The sequence below is a fragment of the Hypanus sabinus genome, chromosome 28 (genome assembly GCF_030144855.1).
Source record: "Hypanus sabinus isolate sHypSab1 chromosome 28, sHypSab1.hap1, whole genome shotgun sequence".
NCBI lineage: Eukaryota > Metazoa > Chordata > Chondrichthyes > Myliobatiformes > Dasyatidae > Hypanus > Hypanus sabinus.
The window spans coordinates 7,905,259-7,922,235 of NC_082733.1; the positions used below are offsets into that span (position 1 = coordinate 7,905,259).

The 16,977-nt window shown below is 40.0% G+C and overlaps 1 protein-coding gene across 1 annotated transcript in view; it reads right to left on the reverse strand.

Annotated features, from left to right (window-relative positions):
* adam10a (ADAM metallopeptidase domain 10a) overlaps positions 1–16,977 on the reverse strand; it is a 157,163-nt gene that overhangs the window by 51,467 nt on the left and 88,719 nt on the right. The window contains exon 4 of the mRNA XM_059952561.1: positions 11,323–11,481. Coding sequence (XP_059808544.1) covers positions 11,323–11,481 — 159 coding nt within the window. The remainder of the gene's footprint in view (positions 1–11,322; positions 11,482–16,977) is intronic.

The window sequence follows — 16,977 nt, forward strand, 5'->3', positions numbered from 1 at the left end:
GTATTTTCTAGTTAGAATTAGGAGTGTTTAAAGTATATTCATTGCATGTAAAATATATCGGCATGCGATGACGTCACATCCGGTTTCGCCGCGTCTTGTGGGAAAACACCGGTTTGAAATTAGCGCGAGGGTGGGGGCTTTCCACGAGGCTCACCTGAGCAGAAGCAGTTTTGCAGGCATGAGAAATCACAGTGAGAGCAACGCTGTAAGTTAATAGATAATCGATATATTGAACTAAGATGTTAATGCCGATTCTGTTAGAAGTAACGACGGTAGATAATGTTTATGCTTTCGTTGGTTAAAGAGTCGCGGATAGTTTGCATGGAAGTGTATTTAAAGTAGTCAATGGAGCAGGTAAACTCTCCCTGTATACTGCACCTTAGTGTAATGTAGTTATAGTCACCTTTGCAAGTATTTACACTTGAAATGTGATATTAAGGAAGGAACAAATACTGTATCAATCTTGTATTGTTTTATCAACAGTTTTCACCATATGTTAATGTGAAGAGTGAACAGTAAATGGTTAATCTTACTGCGATCTGGTTCTTATTAACTGGTTTATCTCGACTTTAAATTCGGCGTTCGTTACACCCGAAGGAGAACGTTACAGTAACTAATACAGTTTTATAGTACAGTTGTAGTTTTGGTGATGTTCTAATTTATTCTGTAATTCAGTTAAATTTTTTTTTACTGTTTGTCTTTTTCACCCCTTTTTAAACCATTTCAATGGAACTTTAGCCAATTGAACCAGGTGCTCAATTGGGCCAAATTGTACCTGTCCTGGTGTGTCCCGATTAACTGAAACCTACTGTATCAATGGAAACTGTTTAAACATAAATTGCAACTTTAGTATCTTCTATGTTTGAAACATGATACCATCAGTAATTGGAATAATTATTAACTCTCCAAGTTGCCATACGATAATAGGATTATCTATCTTAGTTCAGCTAGTCTGAAGAGAGCAGAAAGTTGTAAGCGTTGCTAAGAGACACCAAAGACAAAGCCAATCTCGAGGAACTCGGAGTGGATTCAGATAGACTAAACCATCCAACCACTTTTAGAAGTGCTATCAACATTGGTGAAGCTTTGTTCGCCAAACCAGCTCAAATTAATTCTGCATCTGGGAAACAGATTCTGAATTGTAGATGATTTTCAATTGAAAGATATGTTTCATAGCTGTGTCATTATGGTTACCATAAAATGCTTTGAAACATTTTTGGTTAAAAAAATCCACATAAGTTACCATATTAGTAGCTGCCAAAATGGTAGGAATTCTACTTAAGTCTGCTGCACCAGCTTTCTACAAAAAAGGATTGGATTTATTTCACTTTCCAATTACATGGAGCATACAGAGTTTTAACCTTAAGTTATAACCATCTAAAACTGTTCCATCTGCAAGTTCTCTGCTTGTACAAATTAAAACTCAATCTACTGAATCAAAAGACAATGCCTGATTATTCTATGCACATGGGACATGTCGTCATCTGTTTCACCATAGGTTTTTGTACTAGATAAAGGTTATTACATAAACTGACTTCAGTTTTGACTCAGGGGAATCAACTTTGAGTTGCTCTCAGCAACATTGCAATAAAATGTTTGGTTAAATTCATAACCTTGCGTATTGCACAATGAAGCATCATATGTAAGCAATGCCTGCAAAACTGGCCAGAAACGTAACTTGATATCTAAAAGAGCTTACTGCTTTTCAGGAATGGTAGTCTAGACACAATGTGAAACAGGTCTCTCTCTATGCTGATAAAACATCTCATTGCTATATTATTTTAAGATTACTAGCAGTTATCATGTCTTTTCCTTCAACTTGATTAAAGAACCAAGACAAGAAGACTTGTAGCCCGCTTGAACCTCTCCCTGTTAATTTCTATAATATATTCTATTTTTATAGAATATATAAAAACAATAATTTACTGCTTCTGTTATTGTGAGAGGACAATGATGGTCTATTTTATATTAGGATTATCTTGAACATTAAATGCATTTTGAAGCCTCATGTGAAAAGAAAATGCTGTAAATAATCAGGTTAAACTGCAGCTGTGGAAGGAGAAACAGGTATAGTTTCAAGTCACAGTTTTCAGTTTTTATTTTATATTTTCAATGAGTGCAGAGTTTGTTCTGATTTTTCACTTGATGATCCTTGTTTATTTGCTTTAGGGGTTTTCTTTGTAATTATACTATCTATCCCTTCTGTGAACTTCAGTACATAATGCAAATGTCTGCTATTAACCATGCCAAGCCAATTCCACAATCTGGTTTGAAAAACTGCTCTGTGAAAGCAAAGAATCAAGACAACCATATAAGGTTAACGTTATCAAAGTAACCAATCTGCAGGACTATGCAGGAGAGTACAGGCAGTCCCCGGGTTACGTTCGAGTTCCGTTCCTGAAACCGTCCTTAAGTCGGATTTGTACGTAAGTTGGAACAAGTACATCCGGTATTATTTAGCATCAGTTAGTCAAACGTTTGTCTTAGTATATAGTATATATTTTACCTTTCTATGCATATAAAACACTTTAAAAAAGTATGTATTTCAATAATTAAACTACTGCATTGCTTAGTAATAATTGTAGCTTTCATCGGGGTAGCCTTTCACATGCTTCATTATTCTCACTTTATCCGTTATTCTTTAAAATTGTTCCGATCGTTGACCAACTGTAGCCTAATGCTTTTCCAATGACCGATGGCATTTCACCTCTTTCCAAACGCTTCATTATTTATGCTTTATTTTCAATCGCGATCGTTTCCCGTCAATGGAACAGAAACACTGCTGGTGGCGGGTCCCGAGCTGCGCCGGCTCCCAAGGTCCGCTGGGTCCTAAGGACCACCGCACTGAGACAGGTTAAATGGGACAAGTGGGGGCTGTGCTGGGTTTGGGGATTTGATCATCCATAATATTCTGCTTGGGAATTTAAACTGGAAGTGGCAGTGGGTTTTTTTCACGAGGTCAAGTTGCGAGCTCAACATCAACCCGGCAGGGATGGTACGGGAATCACTGGATCGACATCAGCCCAGCACAGGAGCAGTCTGTCGCTGGATCGAACTCAGAAACCTCCGTTCTCCAGCCCAGTGCTGATCCCATGGCGCCACCAGCCAACCAGAACGGAGGGGGCAGGATCAGGGTGAAACTTACTCAGAAAAATTTAAGCCAAATACAAAGTTAAACACTCAACGCAGTGTCAACGGCAACAACTTAAAATGGCAGACGGCGTCACGATCTGACTTAAAATGGCGGACAGCGTTCTCTTTTCCCCGGTTCGTAAGTACAAGTTGTCTATAAGTTGGACGTTCGTAACTCGGGGACTACCTGTACCCTGTATGAAAGCAGACAAAGCAAAACTGGAATCATCCATAATTTTCATGACTTTCCTTATTGAATCCATCCACCAGATCCATATAGCAAACAAAACCAAACTCACTGGCATTCTGAACACACTGCACAGCCCCAGGGATGGAACAAAATTTCATAAATGAAGTAGAAATCACAGCCATGACCATCTAGTGCTTTAAGTGTGGCAATCAAAAATGAAATATTTTGGGAAGTAAGTTCTTGTCCTGATCTACCAAGTTTTACAGAACCTACGGTATTGCCATTGTTTCCTGCCATTGAACCTGTTGAAAAGGATTTACCCACATCAAATGCCACTGCTACTTAATCTTCTCTTAATTTTCAATGACTAGTCAAGGTTCAGCAAGAAGTGATTTGAGTTGAGCCACTAAACAATTAGTAAACCTCTTCTACTATAATTTGGCATCAGTAGGGATAGTGTATTGCTATCAAATAATTCTTATTTAACAAGATAATGAGCCACCTTCTGTGCATTCTTTACAGTCAAAATACATACACAGAGGGTGCAAAGGCAAAGTGCAATTTTGGTAACTGATCTAATGCTGGTGTATACTTTGAACTCAGTGTAAATTAAAAATTACAATAACTAACTGTCCTGGGCCAAATATTTATTTTATCCTACAAAGGTCAACAGCAATATGAATTCTTCCCAAACTAAAAATGATCTGTTAATTTTTCTGTTAAATCTATATAGGTAGTGTTGAAATATCGGTTTTGGTCTACCGACCTCTGACCCGAACATGTCACAATTTCTTATTCACTTTGTAGCTGCACATCCTTTTCCCAATCTCTTGATGCCCCAATTTTCACAATGTGGCTCTGGACATAACAGAACCAGAAAAGACTAATACTCCAAAAGAATTCAAACTTTCAAGAACGAAGAGAGCTCTATTCTACATATTTATGCTTTTCCATTATGCTAATGAATGGAAGCTTAGAACCCACGAAGTATTTAAAGATTTCCCTCTACAAAAACGTCTTTATACTGAGTATTGTTCAAGCACAATCAGTCTAACCTTTCGCCAAAAATGGCAAAGAAAATATCAGAAGCTTCAAAAGCTCGCGTGATAGTAACCAAATATTTTAACCCTGAACTGAAACACATTCACATTGGTGACAGCTCGCTAACGTCCGAAACTCAGTAAAAGGCAGCTGTTGTGCACGGTTATCCGACTTCATTGCAAATGAAGACTGAACATATTCTTTCCACTGCTGACAACATAATCACATACTTGTTAGAATGTAGCACTTGTTTCACAAGTGAAAGGCAGCTCATTGCAATGCAAATCATCAGCAGTTGCCTTAGTGAGACTAATTTTAAGTTACAGCTTGAAAATGACTGTGGTTATGTAAAGAATACTCCATAAATAAAAGGTGCAAAACTAACTCAATTCTCTTTTTGACTGGCAATAGCAGCAAAGTACAGGCAATCAAAGAACAATAAAATCTACCAAATGCTAAGGACTCTGGATTAATACTTTTCATACTGAACTATACTCCAAGGACAATGAAAGTATCAACATATTAAACTCAAAAGGTTTATTCATCTGCTATTATTGAATTAACTACAAATAGACAGATTCAACCGTTTTATTTCCAGAAACATGACCACTTATGATGATTTTAAAATGTAAAAAATGCCAAACCAGCTTTTTTCTTCTATCTTTTGCCTTTATATTAGAAACACTTCAAAGGCACTTGGACAAGTACATGGATGGGAAAGGTTTAGATGGATATGGGCCAAACACAGACGAGTGGGACTAACTTAGATGGTGAACCTGAGGGTTCATGAGGGTTAAAGGGTCCATTTCTCTGCTGTATGACTATGACTCTACAACCAAATGTGCTACTCTTATCACTTCATGTCAAAATATACAACATTTTTTGTATATTACCTACACATGTTAATAATATACGTTAAAGATAAAATGTTTTTCTCATCCTTCAGAAATAGATTATTATTTATAATCTAACTTGCTTAAGCCTCTGTTCATGTGCCCACTATAAAAAAAACACTGAACAAAAATTGTGTTCATGTAAGGACACTACAGAGGGAACCACCGCTCTCCAAAAAAAATTACTGTATATTTCAACTTTACAAAAGATCATCTGGATGTTCCACAACGCTTCTGGGACAACGTTCTGTGGGCAGACGAGACAAAAGTTGATCTTTTTGGCATAAATGCACACCGCTATATTTGGAGGAAAAAGGGTACTGCACATCAATCAAAACTTCATCCTCACTGTGAGGCATGGTAGAAGAGCATCATGATTTGGGGCTGCATTCATTTCAAGAGGACTAGAATATAAAAGAAAGAATGTAATTCTGTGGCTTTATAAGGCATTGACTAGAATGCATTTGGAGTACTGTGACCATATCTAAGAAAGGATGTGCTTGCTGGCTTTGGAGAGTGTCCAGAATGATCCCAGAAATTAAATGGTTAATATATGATGAATGTTTGATGACACTAGGCCTGTACTCACTAGAATTTAAAAGAATGAAGGGGGATCTCACTGTAGCCTACCAACAATTGAAAGGCCTAGACAGAGTAGAGGTGTAGAGGATGTTTCCAATAGTTGGAGAATCTTAGAACCAGAGGACACAGCCTCTGAAAAGATTGTCCCTTTAGAACAGAGACGAGTAGAATTTCTTTAGCCAGAGGGTGGTGAATCCATGGAATTTGTTGCCACAGTCAGCTGTGGAGGCCAAGTCATTGGGCATAAGATGATAAAAGATGATAGGTTCATGATTAGTACGGGTGTCAAAGGTCATTGGGTGTATTTAAGGTAGAGGTTGATAGGTTCTTGATTAGTCAGAGTGTGAAAGGTTACCAAGGTAGAAGAATGGCACTGTGAGGGAAAACAGATCAGCCATGATATGATCAAAGAGCAGAGCAGACTCATTAATTCTGCTCCTACGTCTTATGGTCTTATTCGGAGGCTATGCTTTCTGGTTTTAGACTTTCCCACTACTGGAAACATCCTATACACATGCACTTTATCTAGACCTTTCAATGTTTGTTAGGTTTCAATGAGATTCCCCCCCCCCCCCCATTCTTCTAAACTTCAGAACCATCAAACACTCCTTATACATTAACCCTTTCATTCCCGGGATCATTCTTGTAAACTTTCCCTGGACCCTCCAGATCCAGGAACATCTTTGTGAACTTTTTCTGCACTTTCAGTAGGTCAGGTCAGAACAAAGGACCAAATTTTTCACTTGGCCTCAACTGTTTCTTTCCAAAATTTCATCTGATTGTCTACTTAAAAAGTTTTATTCCAATAGTACAGTATTATCACATTTCAAAGGGATTTAAGAGCCCCTAAATGTCAAACCTCCTGTCTCAGGCTTCCTGAAGTCTTGGTTGATTTTCTGTGAATTAACATCTTGTTCAGATTTACTTGGATTACATGCAAACAGATCTATTTTACAAACACTTGTTAATTAAAATTCAAGTGGCCAGTGCATCCTTGAATCCTAAACTTTCTTCTACCCTCAGTAATGTGTATATGGTCAGACTGAAGTTACTTATTTAATATATTTTCATTCTGGGCCAGTCTTGTACTGTCTTACAAGTTACAAAAAGAAATGGAAATTACTAACCATTATTGCAATAATTAGATATTTAAAGAAAGCCACCATCAATGAACAGACAAGATAATCATGGTAAGTGAAAGATTATTACTCAAATAGCTCATTTTTAAATGTGTATAAGATATTTAAAAAGACACTAACCAAAATACTCCACAGGTTCACGTATTTTATTGTAGATTAAATACTTCCAAAATTTAATTTGCTACGTGAAAATCTTTAGTAGAAGATTAAATTTGCTTCATCTTTTATTTACTAACAGACACAGAGGAAGTTCACTGAAGTTAAATGGTAGCAGTGCTCAAATCCAGTGCAGGGCTTACTGAATTAGGAGAAAAGTGAGAAAGATACCCAAAATATATTTAAACTTCCCAAATCAAAAGATTAAGCATGGTTATGAAATAACTATGGCTTTAAGTTAAATACAATAGATCATGCCTGTACACTAACCCTATTACCCCACTATTCCTTTCTATATAAGCATCTATCCAGTTGCTGTTGCTAGAATCTTTCATCATTTTCTTTGAGAACTTTACAAATTTCATTCTTTATTGAAAAAGTAGCATTGCAATAGAAGCATTAACATGTGCAATACTCAAGAAAATTCTATGACATTACTGAAGCAGATAACCTTTAGGAAACCGGACCACACACAAGAAACATCTGCAGGAGGAAAGGAATTACTGTCCTGCTGCAGGGATTCAAGTGGAACCGTCAACAATTCCTCCACCTCCCCATACAGATGCGGCTCAGCTGCAGAGTTCCTCCTGCAGATTGTTTGTTCCTCTAGATACCAGCATTTACAGTCCCTTGTGTCTGAACTTTTATCAGCAGTATCACGGTTACTATGGTGGACTTGTAACACAGTAGAGGCCAAGAATCATTCAAGATTACCACAGCAATTGGATAGATTAATTTAAGTTGCATAGTGCTGCAATAAAAAAAATAGCAAGTGATCAGAAACTATTGGTACGATAAAAGAATCCCATCCAATTCATTTGTGTCCTTGGTGTCCTTATCCCTCTTGGTCCACATGCAACTTCAAAACTATACCAACACTCGCCTGACCTCCAAAATATCTAGATACTCAGTTCAAGAGCATTTGGGATAGGAAGTAAGTAACACCCACATCCTGAGAGCAAACATTTACAAATGGAAATATCTCTGGTGAGTTGCTCTATGACTTCAATATAACCATATCTAACCCATGCAAGACCTACGAGAGTGGGTTCCAACTGAATGAAGAAACAAAAGAGAGTCAAGTTGTATAGTACAGAAACAGTTCTCTCAGCCCATCTCTTCCATGCTGACTGTGATGGCTGTCCACACTAACCCCACTGTCCCACTTGCATCTCTCTATTCCTTTCTATACAAGCAGCTATCCAGATGCCTTTTAATTGCTGTAATCATATCCACCTTTACCACTTCCTCTCACAGCACATTCTCAAGATTTGGTATTATTTGTGGTGAAACCTCAGAATCTCTTCTTAAGAGCTTCCTTCGTTTAAATGGACACACTCTAAATGATATACTAATTAAATATTATAAAAATAGGCATTAAACCAATAGGCATAACAACTATGTTGCAAGCAGTGAGTAGCCATCTTACTACTTGCAAAAACACAAATGAGTTGTTGCTTAATGGTGAGCATACTTCCTAATCTATAATAAACTTCCCAAAGGAAACAAACATTTTGGCACAGACATTATCTTTCTGCAAGGCTGACTGTACTTCAAGGGTTATTTAAAAAAAAGATTCACAGATGCTTAACGTGGTGTGGTATGCTCTGATTGTTTTTCACCAACCAACTCATTTTCTTCATAGCTGCTTGTATATACCACCAATACCATTTCAACAGATACAATGGATTCCACTTAATTGGGCCATTGGTCAATTGGAGCAGCTGCTTATTTGGGACAGCTCTTAAGGAATACAATCTAATCGAGAAAATGGCTGGGATCCTCTTTGTTTGTTTGGAACACTATACTGCTTAACTGGGACAGGAAATAGTTGCTGAACAGTTTCTAACTAGCGTTGGTAGCGAGCACTTGTGAAGCTGTTAGACACTACACCATACTTAGAGCAAACAGTTGTTAAATAACATCAGTTGCGTGTATTTACGTTCAAAAAGCCACAACTGATTCTTGAAGGATGCTAAGGGAAATAGAACCAATGCAGGTTAAAGAACCAAGCTGTTTAATGTTTAATTCTCAATGTTTAATTGAATGTTGGACCAGTCTTTAGTGTAGTATCCCTCACAAAATTAGATGTCAGATTAAGGTCTGTACAGAAAAGATGTAGCCAGTTTTAGATTTTATTCTCAATGTAAAGTAGAAGATGTGCACTCATTACTTACGTTTCTATATTATACCTTAGTGTTAAAAGCACAGACAAGTTTCTTCCATGCAATACCTTGTGCCACTAATTTTGACAATTCCTTTCTGGTTACCTTTTTAATTTTGACCAAAAAAACCATAAGACACAAAAGCATAATTAGGGTCATTCAGCCCATCGAGTCTGCTCAGCCATTCCATCATGGCTGACTTATTATATCCCTGTCAACAACTCCATTCTGCTGCCTTCTCCACATAACTTTTGATGCCCTGACTACTCGAGAACACATCAATCAGGAGACCTCAAGAGACACACCTCCAACAGGATCCCACCACCAAGCACATCTTTCCCTCCCCCCTCTTTCTGCTTTCTGTAGAGTCCTACGCGACTCCCTTATCCATTCGATCCCCCCCAACCCTTCCCGCCGATCTCCCTCCTGGCACTTATCCTTGTAAGCAGAACAAGTGCTACACCTGCACTTACACTTCCTCCCTCACCATCATTCAGGGCCCCAGACAGTCCTTCCAGGTGAGGCGACACTTCACCTGTGAGTCGGCTGGTGTGATGTACTGTGTCCGGTGCTCCCTGTGCGGCCTTCTATATATTGGTAAGACCCGACGCAGACTGGGAGACGTTTTGCCGAACACCTACACTCTGTCCGCCAGAGAAAGCAGGATCTCCCAGTGGCCATACATTTTAATTCCAAGTCCCATTCCCATTCTGATATGTCTATCCATGGCCTCCTTTACTGTCAAGGTGAAGCCACATTCAGGTTGGAGGAACACACCTTATATTCCATCTGGGTAGCCTCCAACCTGATGGCATGAACATTGATTTCTCTAACTTCCATTAATGCCCCTCCTCCCCTTCTTACCCCATCCCTTATTTATTTCCCCCTTCCCTCTTTTTTTCTCTCTCTGCCCCTCTCACAATCACTCTTTGCCTGTTATCCATCTCCCTCTGGTGCTCCCCTCCCTCTTTCTTTCTCCCTAGGCCTCCCATGATCCTTTCCCTTCTCCAGCTCTCAGCTTCACCCCACCCCCTCCGGTCTTCTCCTATCATTTTGGATTTCCCCCTCCCCCTCTCAAATATCTACTATCTTTTCTTTCAGTTAGTCCTGACGAAGGGTTTCAGCCCGAAACGTCGACAGTGCTTCTTCCTATAGATGCTGCCTGGCCTGCTGCGTTCCACCAGCATTTTGTGTGAGTTACTTGAATTTCCAGCATCTGCAGATTTCCTCGTGTTTGCATCATACTTAACCCTTTCATTTCTGGAATCATTCTCATGAATCTCCTCTGGACCCTCTCTAATGCCAGCACATCCTTTCCATCTTATCTTAGATGGAAAAACAGCCAAAAATTGCTCGCCAGGTGTGGTTTGACCAATACCTTATAAAGCTTCAGCATTACATCTTTGCTCTTACATTCTAGTCCTCTCGAAATGAATGCCAATGTTGCAATTGCCTTCCTTACCACCGACTTAACCTGCAAGTTAACCTTTAGGAAATACGTTTATTCCTTCTACCACAGTGCACGAGCAAATACTTCCCTACACTACATTCCATCTGCCACTTCTTTACTGTTTCTCCAAATCTGTCTAAATCATTCTGCAGACTCCCTGCTTCCTCAACATGACTTGTCCTTCCACCCATCTTGGCAAACTTTGCCACAAAGCCATCAACTCTGTCATCCAGATCATTGACATATAACGTGAAAAGAAGCTGTCTCTGCCCGAAACATCGACTGTTTATTTATTATGTTGCCTGACCTGCTGAGTTCCTCCAGCATTTTGTGCATGTTGTTCTGGATTTCCAGCGTCTGCAGATTTCTCATGTATAATATTAAATTCCTGTCAACTTCAACACATTATTTGAAAACAAATTCCTCAAGTTACATCCTTTAAATTGATTTAAGTAATGCATTATGTAAATAATGCATTCACGTGGTGCATAATAATCTGATCATTTGAAGAAATTAATGTAATTCTTGCATTTCAGCCGGGTTTCAATTATGCATAAAAAGAGAAAACACTCACTGATATCATCTTCATGGTAGATCACAGAGTGGAAAGGTGGCTTTCTGTCTTTAATGTATCTTTCTGCTGGTTCAACATAGAAAGTACCTTGGTGGGTCTGGACAAACCCTTCAAATCGTCCATCCACTATAGATCCATGGCTGAGAGATCCTTTCTCACCTTAAACAGATAAAGGCATCAAAATTAAATAGTTTTGCTTTCACCTTTCTTTTGCCATCCAAGGTTTACCAGAAGCCCAATGAAGTGAATTTCTCTATTATTTACACTTATTCTCTCAATAGAAGAAAAATTGAAGAAGTAAACTCAATGGTGACACTCTAGCGAAAAGCAACACACACAAGTAAAAAGTGAAAAGCTAACTTCCATCATCATTGCAATATGAATATAATATGTGCAGCATTTATCAAAAAACCTTGTATTTTACTCTTTCAGTGCAGGTACCATTAACACATTGAGGGGCTTGGTAAAGGAGTTATTAATATTGAATGATTGTGGGCAAGAGAGAAATGATGGCTACTGCAATTAAGAGATACTTTCTACTATTTTCAATCCACTGTTGATTGAACTTTGTTTACAAAATTTGTAAAGCAGTTCAATCAGCAAAATCATAATTATTCCCTGTTTAAGCTTAATGAAAAAAAAGATATTCAGCTCTGAATATAAAATGAACTGTTACATGCTGGACTCAAGACCTTTGGTGTATCAAACTCTCAACAGATAATTAAACTAAAATACATAAATTGAGGCTCTCATTTGCATGTAATTCAAAGTATGATCACATCTTAAATAGTAATTCAAAGCACTACACGAAGGAACTGCTTGAAATTCTGCACTTGGTCACAGGAGATGACAAGAATGGATTGATACATGTTTGGTCAAATCGGACTTCTCCCTAACTACGTGAGCTCAGACAATGTTGAAGCTTGGCTCTCATGTTTGTCTATTCCCAATTTACTTTGCCCAATTACCACTCACTGTTTGTCCTGTGATACAGCAACTTGGCTACATTTACTGCCAAGAATACCTTTTACTGGATATGATTCTGGTAAAGGAGAGAATGGGTGAACAGTACCGAGTCTGAATGACCAGGTCTGAGTTTAGCAGGCCAGCTCTGCCTGTTAAGAGATTCGGATCAGTTCCAGAGTAATATAAAGTAAGTAATTCAACCTTGGATTAGGTTCACATCCACGCAAAGCTCCAGATCCACACTGGAACTGATGCAAGCACTGGAAAAATTGACCAAACTGTTCTAAGCCAATGTTGAGAGAATGGGCAGTGAATCAAAATGATCTGCAGACTTCAATAAAAGGAGCCAAATTTGAGCATCTGGCCTGTGTGCTAACCCTGGGAACTTCTATTGCAGCTCCCCCACCCACCCCACCCCCTCCTCTGTATATGTATCCTTCCACTGGTTTCTTAAAGCTCATCCCTCCAGATACCAACCAAAATGCCAATATTTTTAAACGTTTCAAATTTGGTGTAAGTAAATGCTTTTACTTACACCAACACCCCATGGCAACACAGTACTCGAGTGAGGTGCATTACGAAGTTGATGATAAATAATTTGTCTCAGTTATAAACACTGAAAAATATGCTTTCATCTTCTATGCAATCATGTAGTAATAGTCCATATAATTATTTCTTATGAACAGCATCTGGGAATGCAAAGCCTGAAACAAATGCAACTTAAAAAAAATATTTTGGGCCACTCCCTCCATAAACAAAACTTTTTCCCAGGCTGCCGAAAACCAATAATCACTTCCAGGAATGTAATCTAATGACTCACTCATTAATGACATCACACGTGCCTGTACAAACTGATATCAAACTTTAAGCAACATATTTAAGTTTACAAACACAGCCACTGCTCTCTATCAGTCCTTCACAGTAACACTTTATCAGAGAAAAGTAAAGATACAGCATTCAGTTTTAATTATTCTTCTAAACAATGTACAATTAATATATTCTGGTTGATAACATGAAACCAAGTTCTAATTTTAAAAATAGATAAGAGATTCATTTTCATTATGATAGGAATTTTTATACATACATTTAATATGGTGAACTCTAAAGTAGCCTAGGTTAAAATAATCATCTCATGTACTTCAGGTGCATTCACACTTAGCCTATGGAAACTTACTGAATTCAAGGTGAAGACTGTTTTATGGCAGAAATTTTTGCTGTTAATTGGTTAGGTCAAAGTCATTAAAAAAAACTAGAATGTTCTTCTGCCACTGGGTTAACCGTGCTTTTTAAATGTGGTTAATTCAATCTCTTAGAACTGTTCATCTAACATTAAAAAGACCATGAATCTTCAGCCAGTACTGTGAGTAATGGGGATTCCCAGCAGCCAGACAGGTAAAATAATAACCTGTGATGTGTTAGATCCTTCCATAAGAAATCAGACTCATAACTGATTCCCCAACCTTGACTCAATTTGCATCCATTTCAAATTAATACTTTTTCCATAGAATATCATATTAAGAGTCATTATCTATTACCTTTGAAATAACACTTGGGCTGTGTGAAAAATGAGAACAATTAAAATATAAATAATGTAACAATTCATTTCAGTTCACAAGGAACAGTTGACAAGTTGTGCAAAGTCGTGCCTCCAGCCCTGCACTTACAGAAGATATCATTCACTCATTTGCATTGTCAGCAAAACTATCAAACTGAGGTTATTAAACTAAAAAATATCATAAATGGTTATGTAGCGATGTACTACATACAGAGCTAGAGACGACACGCAGTCAGTAAGTCGTTTTGAGACTAGTTTTTTCAAACTTCGCGGCGCTGGCATTTCTCCGGGCGGAAATGACAATAGAGAATAGACAATAGGTGCAGAAGTAGACCATTCGGCCCTTCGAGCCTGCAGTGCCATTTTGAGATCATGGCTGATCAATTACTATCAATACCCGGTTCCTGCCTTGTCCCGATATCCCTTGATTCCCCTTTCCATAAGATACCTATCTAGCTCCTTCTTGAAAGCATCCAGAGAATTGGCCTCCACTACCTTCTGAGGCAGTGCATTCCAGACCCCCACAACTCTATGGGAGAAGAAGTTTTTCCTTAACTCTGTCCTAAATGACCTACCCCTTATTCTCAAACCATGCCCTCTGGTACTGGACTCTCCCAGTATCTGGAACATATTTCCTGCCTCTATCTTGTCCAATCCCTTAATAATCTTATATGTTGCAATCAGATCCCCTCTCAATCTCCTTAATTCCAGCGTGTACAAGCCCAGTCTCTCTAACCTCTCTGCGTAAGACAGTCCAGAAATCCCAGGAATTAACCTCGTGAATCTACACTGCACTTCCTCTACAGCCAGGATGTCCTTCCTTAAACCTGGAGACCAAAACTGTACACAATACTCCAGGTGTGGTCTCACCAGGGCTCTGTACAAATGCAAGAGGATTTCCTTGCTCTTGTACTCAATTCCCTTTGTAATAAAGGCCAACATTCTATTAGCCTTCTTCACTGCCTGCTGCACTTGCTCATTCACCTTCAGTGACTGATGAACAAGGACTCCTAGATCTCTTTGTATTTCTCCCTTACCTAACTCTACACCGTTCAGATAATAATCTGCCTTCCTGTTCTTACTCCCAAAGTGGATAACCTCACACTTATTCACATTAAACGTCATCTGCCAAGTATCTGCCCACTCACCCAGCATATCCAAGTCATCCTGAATTCTCCTAACATCCTCATCACATGTCACACTGCCACCCAGCTTAGTATCATCAGCAAATTTGCTGATGTTATTTTCTATGCCTTCATCCAAATCTTTAACGTAAATGGTAAACAGCTGTGGTCCCAATACCGAGCCCTGTGGCACCCCACTAGTCACCACCTGCCATTCTGAGAAACACCCATTCACCGCTGCCCTTTGCTTTCTATCTGCCAACCAGTTTTCTATCCATGTCAATGCCTTCCCTCCGATGCCCTGAGTTTTGATTTTACCCACCAATCTTCTATGTGGGACCTTATCAAATGCCTTCTGAAAATCGAGGTACACTACATCCACTGGATCTCCCCCATCTAACTTCCTGGTTACATCCTCGAAAAACTCCAACAGATTAGTCAAGCATGATTTACCCTTGGTAAATCCATGCTGGCTCGGCCCAATCCTATCACTGCTATCTAGATATGCCACTATTTCATCCTTAATAATGGACTCTAGCATCTTCCCCACCACCGATGTCAGGCTGACACGTCGATAGTTCTCTGTTTTCTCTCTCCCTCCTTTCTTAAAAAGTGGGATAACATTAGCCATTCTCCAATCCTCAGGAACTGATCCTGAATCTAAGGAACATTGGAAAATGATTACCAATGCATCCGCAATTTCCAGGGACACCTCCTTTAGGATGCAGACCATCTGGACCTGGGGATTTGTCAGCCTTCAGTCCCATCAGTCTTCTCATCACCATTTCCTTCCGAATGTCAATCTGTTTCATTTCCTCTGTTACCCTATGTCCTTGGCCCATCCATACATCTGGGAGATTGCTTGTGTCTTCCTTAGTGAGAACAGATCTAAAGTACTCATTAAATTCTTCTGCCATTTCTCTGTTTCCTATAACAATTTCACCCAATTCATTCTTCAAGGGCCCAACATTGTTCTTAACTATCTTCTTTCTCTTCACATACCTAAAAAATAACATCAGAGTGCATTACCGAAGTCTCCCCCCACGCACTGGCTATTTGTGAGCTGATTTGCCTGCACGGAAAGTGGGTCGCCACATAATCCTCCCCCCCTCCCCCAGAACCGGCGATACACCCCCCAATGTTCACAGTCTGGATCAGCCTCTGTTTGGGAGGTCTGCCTCTGCGCCACGGTGCCTGAACCTCGACCGGCTGCGCCAAGTCCACATGGGCTGGTCTGCGTCGGTCCTCCGTGAAAACCTCTTTCCCCACGATGTCCAGAACGTACGTGGATCTGTTGTTCTTGATCACCTTGAACAGCCCCTCCTATGGCCACTGTAGCAGTGCCCGGTGTCCGCCCCTTCGTACAAATACAAACTTACAGTCCTGCAGGTCTTTGGGTACATGGGTCGGGGTCCATCCGTGCTGTGAAGTTGGTACGGGGGCCAGGATGCCGAGCCTTTTGCGTAGTCTGTCCAGGACTGCTGCGGGTTCTTCCTCTTGCCCCCTTGGGGCTGGTATGAACTCACCCAGGATGACCAAGGGTGCACCGTACACCAACTCGGCCGACGAGGTGTGCAGATCCTCTTTGGGCGCTGTGTGAATTCCAAGCAGGACCCAGGGAAGCTCGTCCACCCAGTTAGGTCCTCTCAGGTGGGCCATGAGAGACGACTTCAAGTGACACTAGTCCGTTTGATTGTGGGTGGTAGGCAGTTGTGTGGTGTAGCTGCATTCCCAACAGGCTGGCCACAGCTGACCACAGGCTGGAGGTGAACTGGGCGCCTCTGTCGGAGGTAATGTGGGCCGGTACCCCGAAGCATGCTACTCAGGTTGTGATCCGTGCTCGGGCGCAGGAATCGGCAGATGTGTCGGTGAGCAGGACCGCCTCGGGCCACCTCGTGAACCGGTCTACCATAGTTAGGAGGTACTGTGCTCCTCGAAACACTGGTAGGGGGCCCACGATATCCACGTGAATGTGGTCAAACCTCTGGTGGGTGGGTTCGAACTGCTGCA